Source organism: Panicum hallii, chromosome 3 (assembly GCF_002211085.1).
Source record: "Panicum hallii strain FIL2 chromosome 3, PHallii_v3.1, whole genome shotgun sequence".
Taxonomy (NCBI): Eukaryota; Viridiplantae; Streptophyta; class Magnoliopsida; order Poales; family Poaceae; genus Panicum; species Panicum hallii.
In genome coordinates, this window is record NC_038044.1 from 11521985 (window position 1) to 11544162 (window position 22178).

Here is a 22178-nt window from a genome sequence, read left to right on the forward strand (position 1 = left end):
CCATAGATTCTCCGTGATCTCGACTCGTGGGGGGTGGTGTCACGTCGTGGAAGCGTACAGGTAGAAACCCACAAGCGCTTCGGGACCCAGCCGCCTGCTCCGGATCATGGCGGCTCTAGTAGCCCGGGAAGAGGTGGCACTGTTGCTGCCGCTTTCAGCGAAGCAAAAGCCGAGGAGTCCAGGTCCAGGCGTCCAGCTAGGGCCTAGGGGGTGCGGGGTGGCCTGACTGGGGCCGCCGGCGGCGCGATGGATTGCTCCGGCTCGAAGTAACGTTCGGGCACGGGGCGGGCAGGCTTTCAATATGGCAATGGCACCACCAGTCTCCACCAATGGTGCCTCGAATCTCATCACCATGAGTCACACAGTTCACACGGTCACGCCGGGTCCGGGGCACGACTTCCCTGCGAGCACGGAGGAGCAGCCCGGATTGATTGGGATCGAGCCGTCCCGTTCCCGTCCCTCCTTAAGCAACCGACGAAGCGGCGGCAGTCCAAGCCTTCGAGAAGGAGCGGCGGCCGCCTCTCGTTGCCCGGCCGGCCCGCCGCTCTTCGGTGGCTCGGATAAGCTGGCGGCGGCGCTGAGGACCAAGCTCTCTGTCCCCTCGTTTTCCTAGCGCGTGGAAAGCGGCGTGCTCCCACGTCATCAGTGCCTGTATCGCGTGGCGTCATCCACGGCCAGTGGCCTTACGTCTTCGACCAATCGACCGTGCGTACGAGCTGCGTGTCATCCGCGACCTCCATCCAGAAGAAGGGAAGCTGGGGGAAAAGTCGCCTCGCGGTCGCGGCGAAGACGAGTAGCAAAGCCGCGCCCGCGAGCCCTCTTTTGGAAAGCTACCGGTTTCCACGTCCCGACCCGACCCAATCCGGGAGATGCGACGGAGGAGCACGCAATCATTCCGGGGCGGCGTGTGCCCTGTGCCCTCTCCTCCTGTTCCCGATCCAGGACTATCCGACGAAGGTTCCTCCGTAACTCCGTTCCTCGGCGGCACGGCCGCCAGAGACGGCGATGGTCCGCCGCACAAGCAATGTGCAATGCAATCTGCCGCCCTGCCTGCCCAGATTTTTACACTGCTCGCACGGCCGAACGGGTAGCTCTTTCGGCTAGCATGCTTTTGGGAAGGGAATTGCAGCGATCCGGCGAGCATGTTCTTCCTCGAAGTTCATCTCCGTTGGTTGCTGTCCGAAAGAAGGAAGATTCCTTTTCCACTCCGCAGGCTTCCACACGTATGCATGTCTCGATCGATCCGTAGGAGCGACGGATCGGGCCGCCTTTTTGAACAGGGAAAGGGTAAAGGCCAGGCGACGCCAGCAGTAGTTCGGCCTCGCGACTTTGACGGCAGGACGGGCGTGGGCGTGGCTCGCCCCACCTGAAAAAGTTTTCGCCCCATCGCCTTCGATGCTGGTCTCGACCTCTGCTGGTATGGTGGTGCTGCCTTTGACCATTTGACCGGAGAATTGGAGGTAGTAGCTGTGAGGACGCCCCAGCGGCCACGCGAGCGACTCGAGTGCTTGACTCGTTGACTGCCACCAAGCAGCTCACTGGATGTCTGGATCCCGTCCCGCGCGAGCAAACACGTGCGCCCGCGCGCGCGCTTCTGTCCTCCGTGTCTGTCCGGAGTCCGGACCGGCCTCCACGGCTCCGTGTACGATCGGCCAGGCGTCGCCGCCGCCTCCCGGGACGCGCCCCCGTGCTCTGGGCCCGGCCGTGCTGGCGCGACGCCGCGCGTCGCACCCGTCAATCCGTCATCCTGCTCGTACGCACGCTCCAGGGCTCGACTCTGCCGACGGAGCCGTGCGATGCGCGAGGGGGACGCCGAGGGCGAGAGGCAGGCCGCGCGCCGGCGGCAACGTATTCCTGTCGCGGCAGCGGCCCGGCGCTAGCATGCTACAGGCCTGCAGCGGCGCGCGCGCGTTTGGATTCTCCTTTTCCGGTTAAAAACATGCTAAGGTTCAGCATCTTTTTGCAAGGAGCTGCAGATTTCAACCGTGTTACTGCAAACATATACATGCAATTCCCTTCTCCGTGGGGCCAGTCGACAACCAGTCAGCCAGCACGATTCACCGCCCGTCATTGCCATCAGACCTCAGCCATACTATTTCTGCCGATCGTCTAGGTGCAGGATTTCAGTGCACTTCTGCAGTCAATGAGGCCCAGCACCACACTGGAATACTATACCAGGCATCTGGGAAGCCAGTCAAGATTTAAGGCCAACACTGCGGGTGCCCAACGGGTCGAAGTCTTTGTAGCGTCCGCGACAAGCCGGCGAGTACTGCATGAGTAATTTGGAACTGTCTGTTATCGCAATGCGACGGCAAAGATCTCAATGCAGGGTCGGCAAAGATCAACGAGATGAGCGCACAGCAGGCATCGTTGAGTAACTGTTATTCGGTTCTGGAAGATGAGAGACGTTCCTGTGTCATCGGACCTAACAGGCACTGGTTAATGGACAAGTCGAGTTATAACACCCACACTACCACTGGGCACTTACAAAGATCGCCAACAAATAACTGATTTCCAAACAAAAAAGCTTGTCTTAGGAACAACTGAAACTACATGCATGTTTTGCAAAGAGTTAACTGAGGTATTCCCCGAGGGAGTATGAACTACAAGACATTTTAAGTCTCACTCAAAACAGCGCTATATTTACAGAGTAAATTGCAGGGCTCCATTTTTTTTTCAAGAGAAGGCCAACATAGCTAACAGATGAAATCAATACATTTTGTCATACTAACTACTTATATACAAGTTGGAACAAAAATGATATATCAAACGAATGATGAAGCATACCTCCCCAAATTTCTGAAAATGGAAGATTTCATATCATGAATATAGAATGAAAAAAGAGTAAACTGGAAGGGATGGGTTTTTGAATTCTGACAGTGCCACTACCACTAATTTACCTTTAAGTTCAGTTGGGGCATTCCACTATACCTTGTTTGCACTTCTCATTTCTTGCCCCCATCTTCTTGTTGTGGCTTCAAATTGAACAAGCACTGATAGAGGCGTAAAGAAATGCCAGTTCCCTTGGTTCGGTGGCAATTACTAAGAAACATGTCTAAAAAACAATATGAACTACAGTATTGTTGCGCCAAAGTTTAAACACCACTATTGTCTGCTACCCAGTCCACACAAAACTCGAATTACTACTCTACATAACTTTATACCGGCTGAATCTTTTTCTTTTTAAAAGGTCAATATGTCTAAAAAAGATGTTAGATTTCCATGCATCGTCTCTTGAAACACAATCCTTACATATAGCTTGGCGTATAGTTTATATCTCAAGATATGACTGATCATACAATCCAAATCTTAGAACAATGAACTGAACCCCACTCGTGATGAGTTTTACAAACATGTGTGCGATTTAACATTCACCAGAGGATTATGCTTCTAGAATTATCAGCACTGTCATGTAGGTTCCTCAAAAAGTGTGTTCTACTGATGTTCTTGGTAACAAAAATCAGTAGGACACCTCAAAAGATGAGCTTTGCAAGTAGATATTGTAAAGACCTAACCTTAGAGACTAGTAATTCTATCAACGAAAAGCTTAAAACAGCTCAATTTACCACCGTTCCCTTGGTCTGCCATCAGGAAATACAGGAACAGCTGCCTTGCCATTGGCTGAACCATCAGCATTTTTCATAGTAACCTTGACTTCTTGTGGACTTGAGTCATCATCTGCAAAGTCTGGTGGCGCGTCATCATTCTCACCAAACCAACCATCACCCCATTGGTAGTCAGCATCCGACTTGCCACCAGAAAGTTCACTGATCAAATCTTCCATATCAGACAGTCCCTCATCATCATCATATTCTTCGTCACTTCTTTCATTTGACAACTGTGCTGCTCCATTGGCTCCCACGGCTTCCTCACTGGTCCAAGCACCACCTCTTCTAGGGAAGCGCGGGACAGCAACGAGAGCCCTCATTTTCTCCTTAAGCAGCACCAGCTTGTTCTTCTCAACCAGCTGTGAGTCCTTGTATGCTTCGCGGAGGAAGACTGAGTCCCTATCCCCTTTGAATGATACATAAAACATGTCCGGGTGACGAATGATCATGCCCCGGAGGGATTGCGAGAACCGGAACTCCTCCCTGAAGTGCGTCAGGTGATCCACCAATGTGCGCTTCTCAACCGTTAAGCTAAGAATCTCATGAACCACTCCACAAGCATGCTTCTCCTTCTCAGCCGACCCAGACCGCAGGTGTGAGAAGTCAGCATATGGTGAAATATATGGCATTTCATTGAATTGCGCAATCCTGCGTGCCTCTCCCCGCGTCAATTTCAGCCCCTTTGGCAGCTTCACTCGGTTGAATTTTAGTGGCCTGTCAATTATCAAATTCCTCTCCTCAGCTGCCCTTGCCCGATTCTCCTCCTCTGCCAGCTCCGCCGCAGACACCGCCAGCTCGGGGTCCCAATGGGTGAGCTCCAGCCCCGGCCCTCGGTCCATCCGGACGATTCGGAAGTACTGCGGGTACCTGAGGCAGATGGTGTCGCGGAACTCCGGCGGGAGGCCGAGGTCGTGCTTGAGGTGCGCGATCTTCTCGATGAGGATGCGCTTCTCCAGCGACATCATGAGGAGCTTGCGGAGCTTGGTGACGGCGAGGCCCTCGGACTCGTTCTTGAGCTGGAGCTCGTCGAGGTAGAGCCGCTCGGCGGCTGGGGTGAGGCGGAACTTGAGGGAGTAGACGCCCTCCTCGACGACCTCGAAGACACCCGGGAATTTCTTGAGGAGCGCGATGAGGCGGCGCTTGCGGGTGAGGCCGAGGTCGCGGCGGAAGCGGCCGAGGTCGCGGAGGCTCATCACGCGGTCGGGCTGCGTGACGAGAATGTTGCGGAGCTTGAGCACCAGCTTGAGCTTCTTGTCCCGCTGGATCACGTTGTCGAAGGGGACCTCCTTGCGGCGCTTCACGGCGGCCTGCGCCACCACCACCGCCGGCCGCGGGCGGAGGCGCAGCGGGAACGGCGGCGGCGTGCGCGGGTGGAGCGGGAGCGAGGCCCCGAGGAAGAGGGTCTTGGGGGCCGCCGCCGCCGCCGCCGGGTGGAGGGCCGCGGGCGCGGAGGGGAAGGGGAGCAGCAGCTTGGCGTCCATTTCCGCCGCGGGGGTTTGCTTGCCCGCTCGCTCACCCTCGCCGCACCGGGAGTGGTAGGGATAAACCTCTCCGTACTCTTGACGGGTTGGATATTTTGGGTTCTGGACGAGCGATATTTTTGGGGAGGATGTGATTGGGTCTGGCCCAAAATATATGGGCCTATGCTGAGAAGAAGATTCTCTCCCTGGGCTTTGCAATGGACAATGTCATGGGCCTAGCTCGGTTACTGCTCTATCTCTTTCTGTTTTTTTTTCTGGAGCAAACCAACCATGTTTACAGCCTTCAGATTTTCTCACTAGATTGGGAAGGCATTCATTTGAACCCTGCAGATGACAAATGACTGAACTGAACAGCAGCTTGCTCTAGTATTCAAATGGGACTGTCAGTGCACATAATAATACCATTAGAACATGGAATTATCGTCCGAGACAGAGAGCATCCATGAGCAGGAGAGGGCACTTGCTTCCATCTGTCTATATATATCGGATGCGCCAGCGCTCCGCTGCACCAGCACCAGCCGGTCCGATCCGGCCCACGCGCCCCACGCGCGCGGATCGCGGCCTCATGTTGTGGACTTTACGGCACAAGGCGAGGACGTTTTTAATAAGCGAAGGCCCCGGCCGGACGCCTTCCCAGGTTCCCCAACCCCAATGGCAGCTGCGCCATCTTCGCCGACGCGAACGACGGCGACGACAGCCGCGGGGGCACAGTTCCACGAGCAGGAATGTATGGCGGTGGCACTGTGGCAGTACTGTACTATACAATGTCGCCTTCAGTCTTCAGATAGCGCAAGTAGGATATGTTATCTTCTTGAGAACGGGAAACAAGCGAGTGGTCGAAGTGTAGAGCTGCGTTGGACCGCCCATACCGCCATGCCCAATTGCTGGTACCCGTCAAGTCCTCAACCTCACGAGGATAAACGAAGTGCTACGACACAATTCCCCAGGAAAAAAGGGAAAGAGAAATCGAGGAAGATGCATCGCATCGCATGTACTTGTTGTACATCCAGGGAGAGGCAGAGACAGTAACTGGGGAGGGAAAGAGAGCGATGCGATGGAGGAGACGACCGACGATAAGCATCGGCGATGGCCTGGACCAGTGGGAGTACGAGAATATGGGCAATGAATAAAAATCCGGGGCCGGCGCCGCCAGCTCGTGGCCTCACGATTTGTTTGTCATATGGGCCGGAGCCGGACCGAGATCGCGCGGCGGGGAATTGTTTAGAGGCCCCGGGTGGTGGCGGGCAGCGCCCCACGTCGCGGCCGCCGCTGGCGCGACCCGGCACGGAGCCGGGCGGCCGGCGGCACGCCGCGCGCAGGGTCGCTCGCCATCCGTCCAACGTCCATCATCAAAGGGCTGGGCTGAAACCATCCGTCACCGGACGCATGGGAGCATTTGGAGCACGTGATGTCATCTCCGACACCAGGATATGGTGCTTGCTGCCGTTGGAAAAAACGTACTAGGCAAAAAGGAGAGAAAAAAAGCTTGGCCCTTGACTTCTTTTTTTCCAAGAAAAACCTCAAGTTCTGAAGAGAAAGAATGAAAGTTCGATACGGGCTGTGCTCTTCCTTGGCACCATCACCGCATACGAACCCTCCGCCGTCGTCACTCGTACAGCCACCGTTGCCGGCTGCACACTCACTGGCAAAACCATGCCATGCCATTTCGGGTGTTGCAGCAGCCGAGCAGTACAGGGGAGGAGCTGGTTGGTTGGTGTACTGAAACTAGCAACCCACCTTCAATTCTTTATCTCCTCGCCTCAAAATCTCCTCTTTATTTTGTTGCCCATTGGCGGATTAGAAAACCATATTTGCATGGCTGGGAGGACTCGTGCTCATGAACTCTGACGTACTCAAAAGCTTGACAACTACAGCCTGCCGGGGGCTCGATCAAGTTGGCCGAGCCTACGCGGAGGGCAATATGGGAAGCCATTAGAGACGCTAACATGTTCAATTCTGGGTCATTTCAAAAACAGTAATGCTCCAACTATCTAAATTCAACTGAAAGTCCCCTTGTAGTTTGAGCCTGAAACGTCTTATTTTAAACCGAGTTGGATATTTCCAATCCAGTGTACAATGTTTTGGATATTTCGAAAGCATAAAGCGGAGAGGTTCTTGGTTCGATGGTACTGGGTGCAGGTTCAGTCTAGTGGCCACAGGAAAGAAGCCGGGCACCACAGAACCAGCACCGAACAAAACAAGAGGCCAGGGTTGCGAGAAGCTGTGCAGGGCGCGAGCGCGAGCCCACCCACCCATCCGGGCGGGTGAACAGCGGGACGGAGGCCAGCCGGAAAAGAGAGGCAGCAGAGCTCTCGCCCTCGCCGCGTCGGAAGAAATTCGTTTCCCCATCCGCGGCGACTGGCGACTAGTTTAATCCCCCCACCCCGCCCCGGACTTCTTCCTCCTCGTCCGTCCTTCCACCGCTTCCCCTCCCACACGCGCAGGCACGCTCGCGCCTCCTCGCTCGCTCGAGGGGTGGAAAAAAGCAGGGGGAGAGAGAGAGGAGGGGCTCGGCGAGGGAAAAAAGGAAACCTAAGCGGCTTTCCGTTTCGGGAAATTCTCGGCGCGCCTCCCGTCGCCGCCCCTCCGCGCCCGGCGCCGGTGGCCGGGCTCCCGCGCCCCCGGGGCCTCCGCGGCGCGCCAGCTCCCCCCGGGTAACGTGTGGCCCTCTTTCGCCGCTGCGAATGTCGCTGTTTGGATCGGGCGAGTCCTCCTAACCCCGTGGTGCGAACAGCTGCAGCCAACCGCTCGCGGGATCGTCGCTCTCGGGAGGGTGGGCTTGTGGCCGCGGCTGAGGATGCGCGGCGCGGGCTCGCGCCCGCCGCGAGGTATGTCTCCCCGCCACTGAATCGTGCCTCCGATGGGTTTCCGCCGCGCCGCTTGACCTTATATTCCGAGGGGGTGCGCGGTTTTGGCAGGGTAGGTTTGGTGCGATGGAAGGGACGACGGCGGCTGAGGTGGGCGGCGCCGGCGACGGCGCGGCCGGGGATGTGCAGATTAAGGGCAGCAAGGAGAATGGGCAGCCCGCGGAGCAGCAGCAGCATCAGCAGCCGTCGGGCAGCGAGGCGCTGGAGATGCCCGCCACGCCCCTCCCGCGGGACATGGACTGGTCGGAGCATTTCTCCTTCTTCACCTCGTTGGGCGGGTTCGGAGGCAGCTCGGACGGCGCGAGGGGCCTGACAAGCGTTGGCCTCTCCAATTCTGAGTTGAGGCCGGACAGTGTGACGCAGCGCGGTTTGGACCATGAGGCGGAAGAGAGGGTGGAGGAGCTCACATTGAAGAATTGCATAAACACTGATGTTCAACCTGAGGTTTCGGCTGGTGGAAGCTCAAGCAGTGGGGATAGGCCTACTGTCATTAAGGGCCTGTGGGGTAACTTTACACGGATGGCATGGAGAACTAGCGAGTTGGCCAGCAGGGAGAATGCAGCAGTGAGTTATGGCGACATTGCAAACCCGAGGGCTGGTGTTGCTTCGAGCAGGGAAAATTTGGGGATGAACCTTGCCAACAATATGATCTCACGGAATAACGACGTGTCCGGCAAGGAGATACCCACGAGTCGAGGTGGCAATGTGAATAATGAGTTTGTGATGCCATTTCGCAATCAGCAGCTTCTATTATCTGCAAGGCCGAATCAGAATGAACATCGGGCTGAAAGGGACAATGTTATTAGAGTAAGCAGCTTCTCAAATAGAATTCTTGAGCAGATGAGGAGTAAGACATTAACACCTCCATCTGGGGTTCTAGGATCACCGCTTAATGGCAAATCAAAAGGTAAAGGGGTTGCTCACCAAGGTGCACGGGAGGAGATCCAAGTGCAAGCTAATGCAAGACCTAGAGGCCGTTTGGACAAGATTCCGACTATTCCTACCTCAATGTATGATTCTATGACCAGAGTGGATCCGTTGCCTTTCAGTACTGGTGCAAATGTTTCAAAATTTCACTGCGATGGAACTAGCCTGAGGGAACTGATTAAGCCTGGCCGGCAAACATTGAGCAGGTTTGAGAAAATGCATTTGTTTAAGCAGATCCTTGATCTTGTGGATAAGTGTCATGCACAGGGTTATACTTTACAACATCTGCGACCATCATATTTTACAATTCCATCTTCAAACCAAGTTAAGTATATTGGTTCTTATACTACACAAGATTTGCCAACATCAATTAGACAAGAAGTCACTAGAGAAGATCTTGGGAATAGAAAAAGGAGTTTTGGCCATAAAATTGAGCACCAAGAGTCTAACGGACATGGAAATTCAATGCTGAAGTATCAAAAGGTTGGTGAGCAAGGCTCAGTTGCTGTCAGGCGACCAACACAGACCTTTTGGACTGACCAAAGAGTCGACAATCAAAATGAAGATGTCAATCCAGGTGTTTTAGGGCAAGAAAATTTTAATTGCACTGTCAGAGAACGTTCTAAGTTTGTCGAACCATATGGCAGTTATACATCTTGTGCTCAACATGTTTCTAGTTCTGGCAACCAACAAGCGGCATTTGAATTGAGGAATCTAGAGGAAAGCTGGTACATAAGCCCAGAAGAGCTCAGTCAATTTAAAGGCACATTCCCATCGAACATCTACAGCCTTGGGGTTCTTCTATTTGAGGTACGTCTATTACTTTTGTGTCATTTTCTGCAGTAGTACCCATATTGGATTCTGTAGAAGTAAAGCGATACTGTGCAACTGCAGTTTGGTGGGTGGCAATAACTAATCATTTAAAATCAAATTCTTGTGTTTTTTCAGTTGCTTAAAATCTAGTATGAGCGGTTGAACTTTTGACACATGTATATCAAGGTGTTTCCTTTTCTCTTGCCTTAAATCTAGTACGTTGAACTTCTGACACATGTATATCAAGGTGTTTCCTTCTAAATAAAAGAATATGATAGGCATTCTGCTTTTATTGGTCCATCTGCACTTGAATTGCTGAAATCATCTTGCTATGCAGCATATGTACATTGTGTCTGCACCTTATAATGGACCTGTTGTGGTTTGCAACTGTTATTGAGCCCCAAGATCATGGAATTATGATACTTATAATTGCCTTAGTTACATGAGAATCAATACCCTTGTTCTTTTCATATGCAATTAACTGTTATGTAGTCTACTACGGGATATTTCACCTGTACTCCTAGCGCATGCATGCACAAATTTAATTGCTTGCTACTTGAAAGCACACTTGAATTGGACTTCTCCATTTTTCGTGTGATCTTATATTTCTGTAGATTATATCTTCTTGTTTCTGACTGAAGTGTAGACCTTCAGCCTGGCAGGCTATGCATTTAATGAACTTGATATTTTTTGTCAGCTCTTTTGCTGTTCTGAGACATGGGAGGTGCACTGTGCTGCAATGTCAAATCTCCGCCAACGCATCCTGCCTCCAAATTTTCTTTCAGAAAGTCCTAAGGAGGCTGGCTTCTGCCTTTGGTTACTGCACCCAGATCCTTGTTCGAGACCAAAAGCAAGGTGAGTTTATCCATTTCTCTCGCTCATTAGCACAAACTAAGAAAATTGCTTACTGATTAGTGATTGTTTTGATATAGTTAAAGGCTAATAGCCTTCTATTTGGTGAATTTTGTATGTTGCACTTGAGTCTAGAGCAATTATTTCTCCAATGGAATGTAAAGAAGTGCTTTGGCTCCAGGATATTCGTTTCATAGTAGGTTTTATCTGATTCTTGAGCTTTGTCCATGACTCATACCATGAATATAAATGTTTAGCTTATTATGGCTATGTGCCATGAAATAACACTGTTAAGTTTATGTAGAAGTGTTCAACTTAGACTCATGTTCCCAAGCCGAAGGATTACTTCTGCCATTCATCACATGTGGAAATTATGTTAGATCTGCTTAGTAGTATCCCTTTTGTGCCCCTAGAGTTGACGTTTCTTGGCCGTCTGAAGTCTGGAAATAATTATTATATGCTTGTTTGTGCCTAATAGCCAGTTTACTGTTTTCTCAGAGACATTCTTGGATGTGACTTGATAAATGAGGGTCGGGATTTGTCCTTGTTAGATCAGTCGCCGGTTTCCATAAGTGAAGATGACACTGAATCTAGTTTGCTACTTAATTTCCTTTCTCAACTGAAAGAAGAAAAGGAGATGCAGGCTGCTAAGTTATCCGCAGATCTTGGAAGCTTACAAACAGACATCACAGAGGTTGAGAGAAGACACTCAGCAAGAATGGGATTTAGTTTAGAGGACACAGATGTACTGGCAACTTCTAGTGCTTTGTCAGGAGCTTCTGTGAGTGCCCCTCAAGGTGCGTTGCTGTCAGGTTTGCTACCATCATTGTGTAAGTCAAGCATATATGAGGAGAGGGTAATGAGGAATTTGGAGCAGCTTGAAAATGCTTATTACTCCATGAGATCTACTGTGGACACCTGTGAAACTAATGCAATCAAACGTCCAGATAACGAGGCTTTGAGGGTCCGCGAAAATTTCCATCAACTTCACAGTGATTCTGGTGCTACGGATGAGCAAACGGACCGCCTTGGATGCTTTTTTGATGGTTTATGCAAATATGCCCGGCACAGTAGGTTTGAGGTACGAGGAATTTTGAAGAATGCAGATATACTTAACTCTCCGAATGTCATCTGTTCATTGAGTTTCGATAGGGATGAAGAATATTTTGCTGCTGCTGGAGTTTCAAAGAAAATAAAAATATTTGAATTCGATGCACTCCTAAATGATCGTGTTGATATTCATTACCCGTTGATAGAGATGCCTAGCAAGTCAAAGCTTAGCTGTGTCTGTTGGAACAACTATATAAAGAACTACCTGGCATCAACAGACTATGATGGCACTGTTCAGGTATGTATCTAACTGTATGTTTCTATATAACTCCCAAGATATCTGTTTATCTGATCATCCATGAACAAATTGGCATGTTTTTTATTCCTCGTAGTTTCTCTTTATTTATTTCGATGATAGCATTTATCTGGTTCAGATAAATTTGATCTCATATAATTTGGCGGTGCTATTATTATCAAGTGATGCACCAAAATTCTGACTTTGGATTCAAGATACTGTCAATCTATTGAGATATGTTTAAATGTTGTGGGCAGTTGGGCACAAATATGTTCTCCACAAGTCGTGTACTATTTTAATTTTGCGTCCTCATAGTTTTAGCTTTGGTTAGGACAATATAGTGTCTGCTGTGGCATGTGCCAGATTCTTCTGTTTGAATGCCTTCTATGTTATCTGTACTATTATGGTCTGAGAGGGAGCACACATAGATTGATTGTTAAAATAGTTGCTGTGAAGTTATTTGGTGAGCTTTAGGTTATACTGGTCGTTGTTTGAGAACTGCATTTTCTTCTTTGAGTTTGTTGCACCTGTTGCCACCAAAAGGTTAAGCTTTTGAGTTATACGAGGGTTGCTACTGGTACTGGTACTTTCAACACTTTAGCTACATTTGCATTGTGTCAGGATGTCTCTATACAGAAAAAAAAAACTAGGGGAATAGAACTATGTACAGAGAGGACTTCTTGGATGAGTGGGTTAGTCAGAAAATATGAATATGAAGATGGACCAATAACACCATTTCATATCTAGACTGTTTCATCTTCTAGTTGCTTTATGTGAAAAGCAGCAGTTTCTTATTGTTCAGCCTTTTAACACTCAGCACTGCTCAATTGCTACCCCAAGCACGTTCAATTTCTGAGTTGCTATCTTTTCCTCCCATTTATGATTTTCTTATGGTTTGGATGTGTCTTTGCTGTTCCCTTGATACTTTAACAAAGAGCAAAAGCTTCTCTTCTATGAGCATCAGGCTGGAGATGGTCTTTGTGTTATTCCTGCGTTTCTCTCTCTTTTTTATCATTTAACTTAATTATTATTGTGAAATGCAGTTATGGGATGCCAGCTCTGGTCAAGGATTCACGCAGTTTACAGAGCATCGGAAAAGAGCTTGGTCTGTGAGTTTTTCTGAAGTGGACCCTACTAAGTTGGCAAGTGGTAGTGACGATTGTTGCGTGAAAGTATGGAGTATTAACCAGGCATGTTACTGAAATACATCCTTTTCTTTATCGGGAAAGTTTTCTTACTTTGAGTCCTTATTTCGAACATGGGTGTTATATGTTACGCATATCTTCAATATCCTGACTTAAAAACATGCTAAATAGTTGATACTTAAGGTGAGACATAGAGTTATACAAGAGAAATATCAAACTGATCTAGCTGCCATATTTTTGCTGTCACTTGGGCGATAACTCAAAGGTATTTTAAAGGCTGAGGTGTAAATATACACAGGAATCTGCAGTTCGTGTATGTTGGGTTGACTGTTACCCTTACTTTTATCTTCCACAACTACAGTTTCATACTTCATTTTTTAATATTTTTTAATTCTTGTTCTCAGAAAAATTGCATTGATACAATCAGAAATGTGGCCAATGTATGCTGTGTTCAATTCTCTCCATACTCCTCCCGCATGCTAGCTTTTGGTTCAGCTGATTACAAGATATACTGTTATGATCTGAGGAACACAAGGATCCCTTGGTGTACTATTTCGGGACATGGGAAAGCTGTCAGTTACGTAAGGTTCTTGGATCCAGAAACACTTATCTCTGCATCAACGGACAACACATTGAAGATATGGGATCTTAACCGGACTAATTGCAGTGGATTGTCTGCTGATTCTTGCAGCCTGACACTGAGTGGTCATACCAACGAGAAGGTACGAGATAACTTAAGTTGTTTTCTTAAGTTTTAGTACTGCATGTTTGTTTTCTTAAGTTAACTTGTTTTGTGTAATTAATCTGAAATCAACCTTACTAATAATTGCTTGTGCAGAATTTTGTAGGGTTATCTGTTCATGATGGATACATAACATGTGGCTCCGAAACCAATGAAGTGAGTATTTTATGTATAGTGCATACATTTTCCTTGGCATGCTGACTTGTTTTAGTGAGAAGACACTGTCAGGAATTGAGTTCTCTGTCAAATTTTAACCTTTCAAGTGAGCAGCTATATGTTCAGCACATTGGTGCGCTCCGGAAACTGTGTTTCTCTCTCTCTCTCTCTCTCTCTCATAGCGCAAATGATTACCATGGACCCAGTCGCTCAACCTAACATGATCCTTACCTCACTAGTATGAGAAATAAGTGAATAACAAGTGTTCCATTTTTCCTCTGTCCCCCTTGGGAAAAATCACCGCTACTTGTGTACAGTGACAGAGCCAGGGCCCTGGCTGCAGCCTGGTTCGAAGCCATAAAGGCAATGCAAATCCTATAGAAGTTGAACAAACGTCAAAGGTTCAGATGTATCACCACTTGATAGCCTGGGGCCTGGCAAGTTTCTGGCTCCAACCCTTGCTGTGTATTGCAATTCGTGAACCAACTCCCTCAGCTTTATAGTGAAGATTCTCATGTTGATGCCGTGGCTATTACTGTAGATACATAAGTGACAGATTGCAACTTGGATTGCGTAAATTGTTTGATATTTTGACTTTGCCACTGAAAAGTCACATGTTTTATTTTTGCCAATCGTCCTTTGGGTGGTATTTTATTTTTAAGCTATAGGTTCACTTAGTGGTAGAACAAAAATATAGAGCCTCCTTAATGTCAAATATGAAATTCTCCCATTTATTTACCGCATGTCAATGAAGCATATCCATGAATCTATCAGTGGAAGTATTGCTCATATGTTTTTTGGTGCGTGCAGGTATTTTCATACTACAAAACCTTCCCTATGCCAATAACTTCTCATAAATTTGGTTCTATTGACCCGATAACTGGACAAGTGACAAATGAAGACAACCAGCAATTTGTGTCCAGTGTATGCTGGAGAGGGAAGTCAAACATGGTAGTGGCTGCCAACTCTAGTGGCAACATCAAAGTGCTTGAGCTTGTGTGAAAGATCCGATGAGAGTTGTACTGAAGGAAAAAAAAGGTTTTAGGGTTGCCATGCAGGCCCCTGATGCTTATATGCTCTTGGTGATGCTGTTTCTCTGATGGCCGTGCATAGTGAGTCCTCAATGCAGAACACTAATCATCAGTCACCCCTTCCAGCCTGGTCTCATTGTGTCACCAGAGCAGCAAAGATGCAAGTGCACCATTCAAGTAACCTACAACGCCAGGTATTAGTTTTGGATGTTTTGCTTGAGACTTCCAAGCAAACTGAACAAAATTTGCAAGAGTATGACAGGCCTCAACCGGAAGGCGAACTGTCAGCATCTGTTTATTGTGTTTGTAAATTTGTGCGCCGTTACTATTCATCATCTTGAGGGCCTAAGGGTCTGTACAGAATTAGGTGCCCTAGGGCCGATGAAGTATATCCGAGACAGGATGTTCTTTCGGGCTAGAGGCTGACGTGATAATACATGTACTAGATCAGTATCTCATGGTAATTAACTCAGTTTTGATGTGCGCTGGCTGGACTATATATGATGGTTAGAGCAAACAATTAGAGCAAAACAGGGTTATCTAGTAGCTTGAAGAAGTTGATCGTGCAATGTGTATGTTGTAAGGAGGATGTGTCTCCCGTTCATTATTGTACATATATTTAGGACTGCCTACTGAAAGGCCTTGTAACTAGAGTAGAATGCTCAAAATACAGAGTCATCTGTTGAGTGTAATCAAAGTTAATGGTATTCCCAACAAGATGAAGCAGATCTTTTTACCTGTATATGACTATTTCGCTGATGTTTTTGTCTGGAACAAGTGGAGAGCTTATTTACTTGTGCACGCTATGACTCGCTTCACCCAACCTTAAGTTCGGCTGTAACACCTTTCGACTGTCCGTAGTTTACATTCATTTGACTGTAGCCTTACAGCGTGTATTGTACATGTAACGAGTTAAGCTTGTACTACTGATGAGTGGCATATGCTTGTTCTTTGCTATTATTCTTTTTTTTTTAATCTTGTTACTTGTTACCAACATGAGTCATATGGCAATATTGCAATTACCAGCTCGCACACGAACTGATCGTGAGGCTCCAACTGGTAGCAAGAACCTCTACGACGCTATTGTTCATTGTATGTACACGCAACATTGGGGAAGGGAAATATTGCAACAGTAAGCGACGGTCGTAGTGCCTCCATCATTTCAGACACGAGAGCATCTCCAGCAGTTTCCAATAGGGAGGTTTCAATAATTCTTTTCTAATTATTGGAAGAGTTGCTTTTCCAGTTTCCTGATAATCTCATCTTAAGCCAACTACCGTATTAGGAAAACTTCAACTCTCCCTCTATTTAGGAAAAGTTATGGTGGATTATTGGTTTGTGCCAATAATTATTGAAAAAAGAGATACAAAGGGGATCCAATTTTTACGCAAACTCTCATAGTTGGACTGGGGAAGAGGATCCGGTCGAGATGCTCTTACAGCCGACTTGCTGCTCTCTCTTTGAATTTCTTCACCAGCCAAACATGGCAAAAGCACAGGCATACGAACTCCTTGAACGGTTGCCCACCTGCGACCCCCAATGATTTGCCAATTCTGGAGTGGAGCGAGGCAACAGCCCATACCAAAAATAGGCAAACGTCCATGGATTCAACTCCTGAATTTCCCTCAATTTTTGCTCCCTCCTCCGCTGGCCCCTCCGTACCGTCTCTCCCTTTCCGCCATCGCAATCTTTTCTTCCGCGAGGGAAGGGAAGGTTCCTGCCTAGGGAGGTTGGGATCAGGAAGCGCGCGGAGCGGCAGCGGAAAGAAAGAAGCGAAGAAGCGGCCGGCGACCGAGCATCTCGCGCCGGGGCCAGCACGCCCCGCTGCTCCTCTCCGCCGTCGTGGCGTCCCTCGTCCCCGGCTCGACGGCCGGGGTGTACCACATCGTCGGCGCGGGCAAAGGGTGGCGGATGCCCCCCAACAAGACGTACTACGACGACTGGGCGCGCACCAGGCACATCAGCATCGGCGACAAACTGAGTAAGCGTGTGGAAATGCTCCTCCGGGTCTCTCGACCATACTAATCTAGTAATCTGCTCGGCGTCGCGTGGCAGTGTTCTTGTACCGGAGCGGGGTGCACAACATCGTGGAGGTGCCGACGCGGGCGCTGTTCGACGCGTGCAGCATGCGGAACATCACCAGCAGGTACCAGAACGGGCCGACCATCATCGAGCTCACCCAGCCGGGGCAGCGCTACTACTTCTGCGGCGTCGGCGAGCACTGCGAGGTCGGGCAGAAGCTCGCCATCAACGTCCTCCTCGTCGCTCTGCCGCCGCCCGACATGCCCAACTCCGCGGCGGCGGCCACCGCCCGGCTCTCCCGCTGCGCGGGCCTCGCCGCTGCCTGCCTAGTGGCCGCTCTGCTAATGGCTTTCTGACTTATGCGTATACACACACACATGTATAATAATAAATCAGTGTCTGTCTGAATAGGAAGGAATCTTGGGCTTGGCCTTCGGCTGCCCTGAAATTTTGCTCTCTCTTCATTTTGATACCTGCACAGTTAACATTCTTTGACTGTGTTGTTGTTGCTGCTGTTGCTGTCAGCTTTTACTTAGTTATATGCAGCTGAAGTCAGATGGTTGACCCTTGACAGCATAATTTTTACCCTTCAGTTTGCAGCCGTCCAGAGCAACACGTGAAGTACAAGTGCGTCTATGGAAAGAACTGATACTTGAATATTGTCGAAGCCAACGGATATACATTGTTTCACTTGAGCAAGATTTTCCGTTGTTCCCCAATCCTGCGATTCAAAGTGAGAAACTCTTTTGTTTCCTTTTTTTCTAATTATATGCTATCCAGTACCCATTAGTTTCAAAATTGATCGCTTGTGAGTACCGATAATACCTCAGCGGGCTATCAGCATTACCTTGTTTACCATCATGTGTATGAGTTGATCCTGGCTATTGAACGACTAATCTTGTTATTGTGCATTTGTGCTAGGTGGTTGCTGAGTTGGCTTTCGCATTTTTTGTTCTTTGAATCACGACTTATCAGTCTTTTTTCTTGATGCAGGATCTCTATCCCGTGAGGCAAAAGAAGTTTTTTCCTTTCGGCTCTTGTTAGTGAAGGTGAATGAGAATATCTAAGCTCAGTTCCTGGTGAAAACAGGCCATATGCATGCAGAACTGTTTAAGATGATGACCATTGATATTTCACAACTTCATGATTGATTTGCAGGGTATGCGGAGTGGATGGACAGGAATTGCAACAAGTGTCTGATTCTCTGGCTAACAATACAAGATTGGGCTAACTACATATTGAACTTTGTGAGTAATTGCGCTTTTAATTTTTTAAAAACAAGAAAGTATGACACACATCCACAGTGCCTTCAGAGCGTCATAACTCATGACTTTTTTTACTACCTTTTATCTTTAGGTGAAGGAGAATGAATTGGGGAGCACAATGCCTGTTGAAGATATCCGCTCTGGATTTGACACACGTGGAACTGGTAAGCAAACATAGTCTCTTGAACTGGTGCTACCCGGATCTAACATTTTATTATTTTTCCTAATTCAAGCTGACTGACTTTTCCATATGCACATTAACTGCCAAACTATCGTTGTACACTGGAGATTCTAGTATTTGTTCAAAGAAAATTTTCATGTTAACAGGAAGAAGATATTCTTCCATATTTTTTAGGGCATGCAAAAAAATATTAGCGGTGGATCAGGAGCTCTTAGTCTTTTAAGTACATTTTATCACTTGGGAGTTGCTGAGATATTTTAGTCACTTTCAGCCTTTCTCTGGGTCAGAACTCAGAAAAAAAGTTTGTTACTGTTTCAAGGCAAATGTTACTGTTTCTTTTAAGGAAATCTTCATTACAGTATTACTTAAATCGCACACCCATGAAAAGTAGCATCCTCCTGTTTACATGAGCACAGTTACTACAGATCTTGGAATAGTTTCTATTTGTATGCTTATTGGTTTAGGGCCTGTTTAGTTCCACCAAAACACAAAAAGGCAAAACGCAAAATTTCACTGTAGCAAAGGAATCTTGCTAATTTGAAGTACTAAATGAAGTCTATTTGTAAAACTTTTTGCATGGATGGGTTGTAAATCGCGAGACGAATCTAATGAGCCTACTTAATCCATGTTTTGCAACAGTGATGCTACAGTAACCATCCGCTAATTATTGCTTAATTATGGATTAATTAGCATCATTAGATTCGTCTCGTGATTTACAACCCATCCATGCAAAAAGTTTTGCAAATAGACTTCATTTAGTACTTCAAATTAGCAAGATTCCTTTGCTACAGTGAAATTTTGCGTTTTTGCATTTTGCGTTTTGGTGGAACTAAACAGGCCCTTAATTTCGTCAATCATGCAGAACTTGCAGGAATTGACAGCATCATTCTAATGCGTGCGCTTCGACTGCTGGAACAAAAGGGAAAGGCTGCTATATTCAAGGTCAATGATTGCGAAGGTGTAAAGTTCTATATCTGAACTATGTACATTACGTGGGAAGTATCAACTATCTTAATTTTTTTATGCAAATCAGCTATCTCGATCGAAGTTTTTGCAAACCATTTTTGTATCAAAACCTGTATATGTACGACATGATCATAGATTCATAGGAGAACAATGTCGTGGGATGAACCTAGATCAAACGAATAAGAGGCTATGTTTTGCAGAACGAAGCCATAGTGCTTGCTCTGTGTGATGACTCAACACTTGGTAATGAGGGTTTCTGTAGTAACTATGTGTTGAAACTTGAGCTGGTTAAAATTTCTGCGCTGAAAATGCGTTTGGAAGGTCGTGGATCAAAACGTCCCCCCATCCAAACCCCGTCAAACCGCGTGGGAGAGGAGAATCCCCAGTGGAGGACGGAACAATCTCTGCCTCAGCAAGTTTTTGTATGCTACGTATTAGCATGTTCAGATGCTTTTCTCTGAAACCTTACCTTCTGATGCTTTGCTTCATGCAAACAGCAACAGCACAGGCCTGCTATCAAGACTTGAAGCCAAAAATAATGGTTATAACAATGATAATAGGCCAGCATAGTGATGGAAGCAAGCAGAAGGCATTGCTCTTTTCTAGGCGCAGAGGACGTCTCATCACCAGCTTCCCCCTTGCAAGCTGACCTGCAAATCCAACTGAGCTTAGGTGTTTGGTGGCTTGATTTCTCAAGTTCTAGGCGGCAACTGAATGGTGGCAAGACAATGGTCTTGCCTGCTACGTGCTGACTGTGTCATAGAAAGTGTTAGCTTTGCATGCCTGTCAAAAGGTTCTACTTTATTAGTTTGTAGATTCCATTACATTGCCTTGTACCAATTAGTTTGTAGTTCACTCATGCATGCCTGTAAGAATCACCAGTAACACCTAATGCCTTCAAATATGCTGTATAAATCCAATATAATATTTGCAGTACTGAGCTCAATGGACTTGAGTAGTGCTGATATGCAATTAGAGGTTTGTTCATGGTAAATTAGAATATCATGAGTTTTTTTCTGTTATTTTCATAATTAATCTTGAGAAAGTTTCTTATTATTTTCTTGGAAAAATTGTAAGACAACTTTTTGTCATTTGATAGTTGCAGTATCTGGGATGGAATGAATGATCCAATATCGTGCAAGTAGTAGTGACAGAGGAGCTAATATCTTGCAAATATGGAATGGAAGACCTATCTGTTGGCACTTTGCTTCAGTAATGGTCGTTATTGCTTATTGATAGCCAGACAGCATGCTTTTATATATTTTTTAATGTTTCGGACAATTTTTGTACTGATCTGGATTCTGAAATATTGTACTTTGTTGCACAATATTTGTGTTTTTATATTTGCCATTGGAACAGGACATGTATCTGTGCGTTGGAGAGGCAAACCATGCCAATCCAAGCAGCTCCAAGCTGTTCCAAAATAGCTCCTAGAAAGTGATTATCCCTTGCTTTTTCCTCCGCGGTTACCAAACGAGGCCTAAAGGAGAATCCAGATTGGGGAAGTGTACCCCCCTTGCTCCTCTAGGTGCAAGAAACAGCGTTCGACATGGCCGTCGCCGCCGAGGGATGATCCAGGCCACTTCCCGTTGTCGGTGCAGGGGTACTCCTTGTCATCAGGGCCCATCGGGAACACCTTGTTGTGGAAGCAGTCGTCTTGCCCCAGGAAGGACGATATTGTAGAACCTGCGACTGCGATCATCAAAGAAGTAGACGCCGTCCTGCAACCGGGGAAAATCTGCCACCTCGTAGGGCGTGGAACAGCCTTGCCCGACGAACAGAATCCGGCCGTCTAGCGTGCGTAGCTCGTCCCAAGAGTACTCGATCTTGTCGACTTCAGTAAGACTTTGTGCTTCGATCAGCCGGAAGACTTTGAACGACGACGTTGGCAGCTGTCGAAGAGGCGAAGGAGAGAACCTGACGACCATGAGCAGTTCCTTACGGGACTCCACGATGTATCGGCCATGGACGTGCTGGCTACCGTAGCCATGGCCCAGCAGTAAGCGCAACTCCATACCAACGTCGAGCACCCATATCCTTGGCGAATACTGGTGAATACACGAGGATTCTTTCGTCTCGGGTTAGGCAATGGAGCCCGCCGTCGTGGAATATGATATCCAACACCCTCAAAGACCAGGAAGTCCCAAATGCTCCTGAAGCGACGGAATCACCGATGCGCCAGAACGTGATCTTGGGACGGGCCGGGTGGAGTCCATGGTTGCTGACGATGGCGGCGGCGATACAGCCTTCGTCACGCGGTGAGGAGGAGAGGGTGACGGCGTGGATCACCATAGAGTACTCGTCAAGTCCTCGATCGGCCAATACGCGCGCGTAGCATTGGGGATGCTGATGCGCTGGTCCGTGCGGACGTTGAGAAGAGCGTGGCCATCGGTTTGGCCGAAGGAGAGGAAGATCCAGCAGCCCCTGTGCGCGCCGGAGTAGCGGGCGACTCGTGCGTCCTCCGGGACGTCGAGGCTGTGGAGGCCGCCGCCGCTGAGGAGGCAGGCAAAGGCTGCCCCCTCGGCATGCGGGAGGAGCCACGGGAGCTGGTGCGGCAAGGGCGCGGCCCGGATTTCGGGTCGATGGCCCGTGACGGCGGCGCGAAATAGGCGGCAGACCCGGGACATGGCCAAGGGGTCGACGGCGCATAGGCTTGGTTGGTGGTTGATGGCAGGCAGAGCGGTGCCGGTGGCGAGGTGACGAGGCGGTGGCCGCGGCCGGTGAGAGTTGCAAGAAGCAGCGGCAGCACAGTCGTTTTTTTAAGTAATGGATCGTGC

At 48.2% G+C, this 22178-nt stretch overlaps 2 protein-coding genes and 2 pseudogenes across 5 annotated transcripts; 2 read left to right on the forward strand and 2 right to left on the reverse strand.

Moving 5' to 3' along the window:
• Positions 1-3232: 3232 nt before the first annotated feature.
• On the reverse strand, positions 3233-5158 carry LOC112884947 (protein WHAT'S THIS FACTOR 1). Its single transcript, XM_025950594.1, has one exon. It carries the CDS (start codon positions 5087-5089, stop codon positions 3563-3565), a length of 1527 nt encoding a protein of 508 aa, XP_025806379.1. The 5' UTR covers positions 5090-5158; the 3' UTR covers positions 3233-3562.
• A 2137-nt stretch (positions 5159-7295) lies between these two features.
• Positions 7296-15711, forward strand: LOC112887475 (protein SUPPRESSOR OF PHYA-105 1-like). Of its 4 annotated transcripts, none has more exons than XM_025953651.1 (9): positions 7296-7743; positions 7824-7917; positions 8008-9693; positions 10394-10551; positions 11047-11896; positions 12937-13083; positions 13443-13760; positions 13877-13936; positions 14747-15711. In XM_025953651.1, exons 3-9 carry the CDS (start codon positions 8023-8025, stop codon positions 14936-14938), a joined length of 3396 nt encoding a protein of 1131 aa, XP_025809436.1. In that variant the 5' UTR covers positions 7296-7743; positions 7824-7917; positions 8008-8022; the 3' UTR covers positions 14939-15711. The 4 variants fall into 4 exon arrangements, with proteins under 4 accessions (XP_025809436.1, XP_025809440.1, XP_025809438.1 ...); XM_025953655.1 differs by having other exon boundaries at positions 8013-9693; XM_025953653.1 differs by having other exon boundaries at positions 7296-7917.
• Positions 15712-16718: 1007 nt separating this feature from the next.
• On the forward strand, positions 16719-19617 carry LOC112887476 (annotated as a pseudogene).
• Positions 19618-21017: 1400 nt separating this feature from the next.
• On the reverse strand, positions 21018-22028 carry LOC112885198 (annotated as a pseudogene).
• Between the last annotated feature and the right edge of the window lie 150 nt (positions 22029-22178).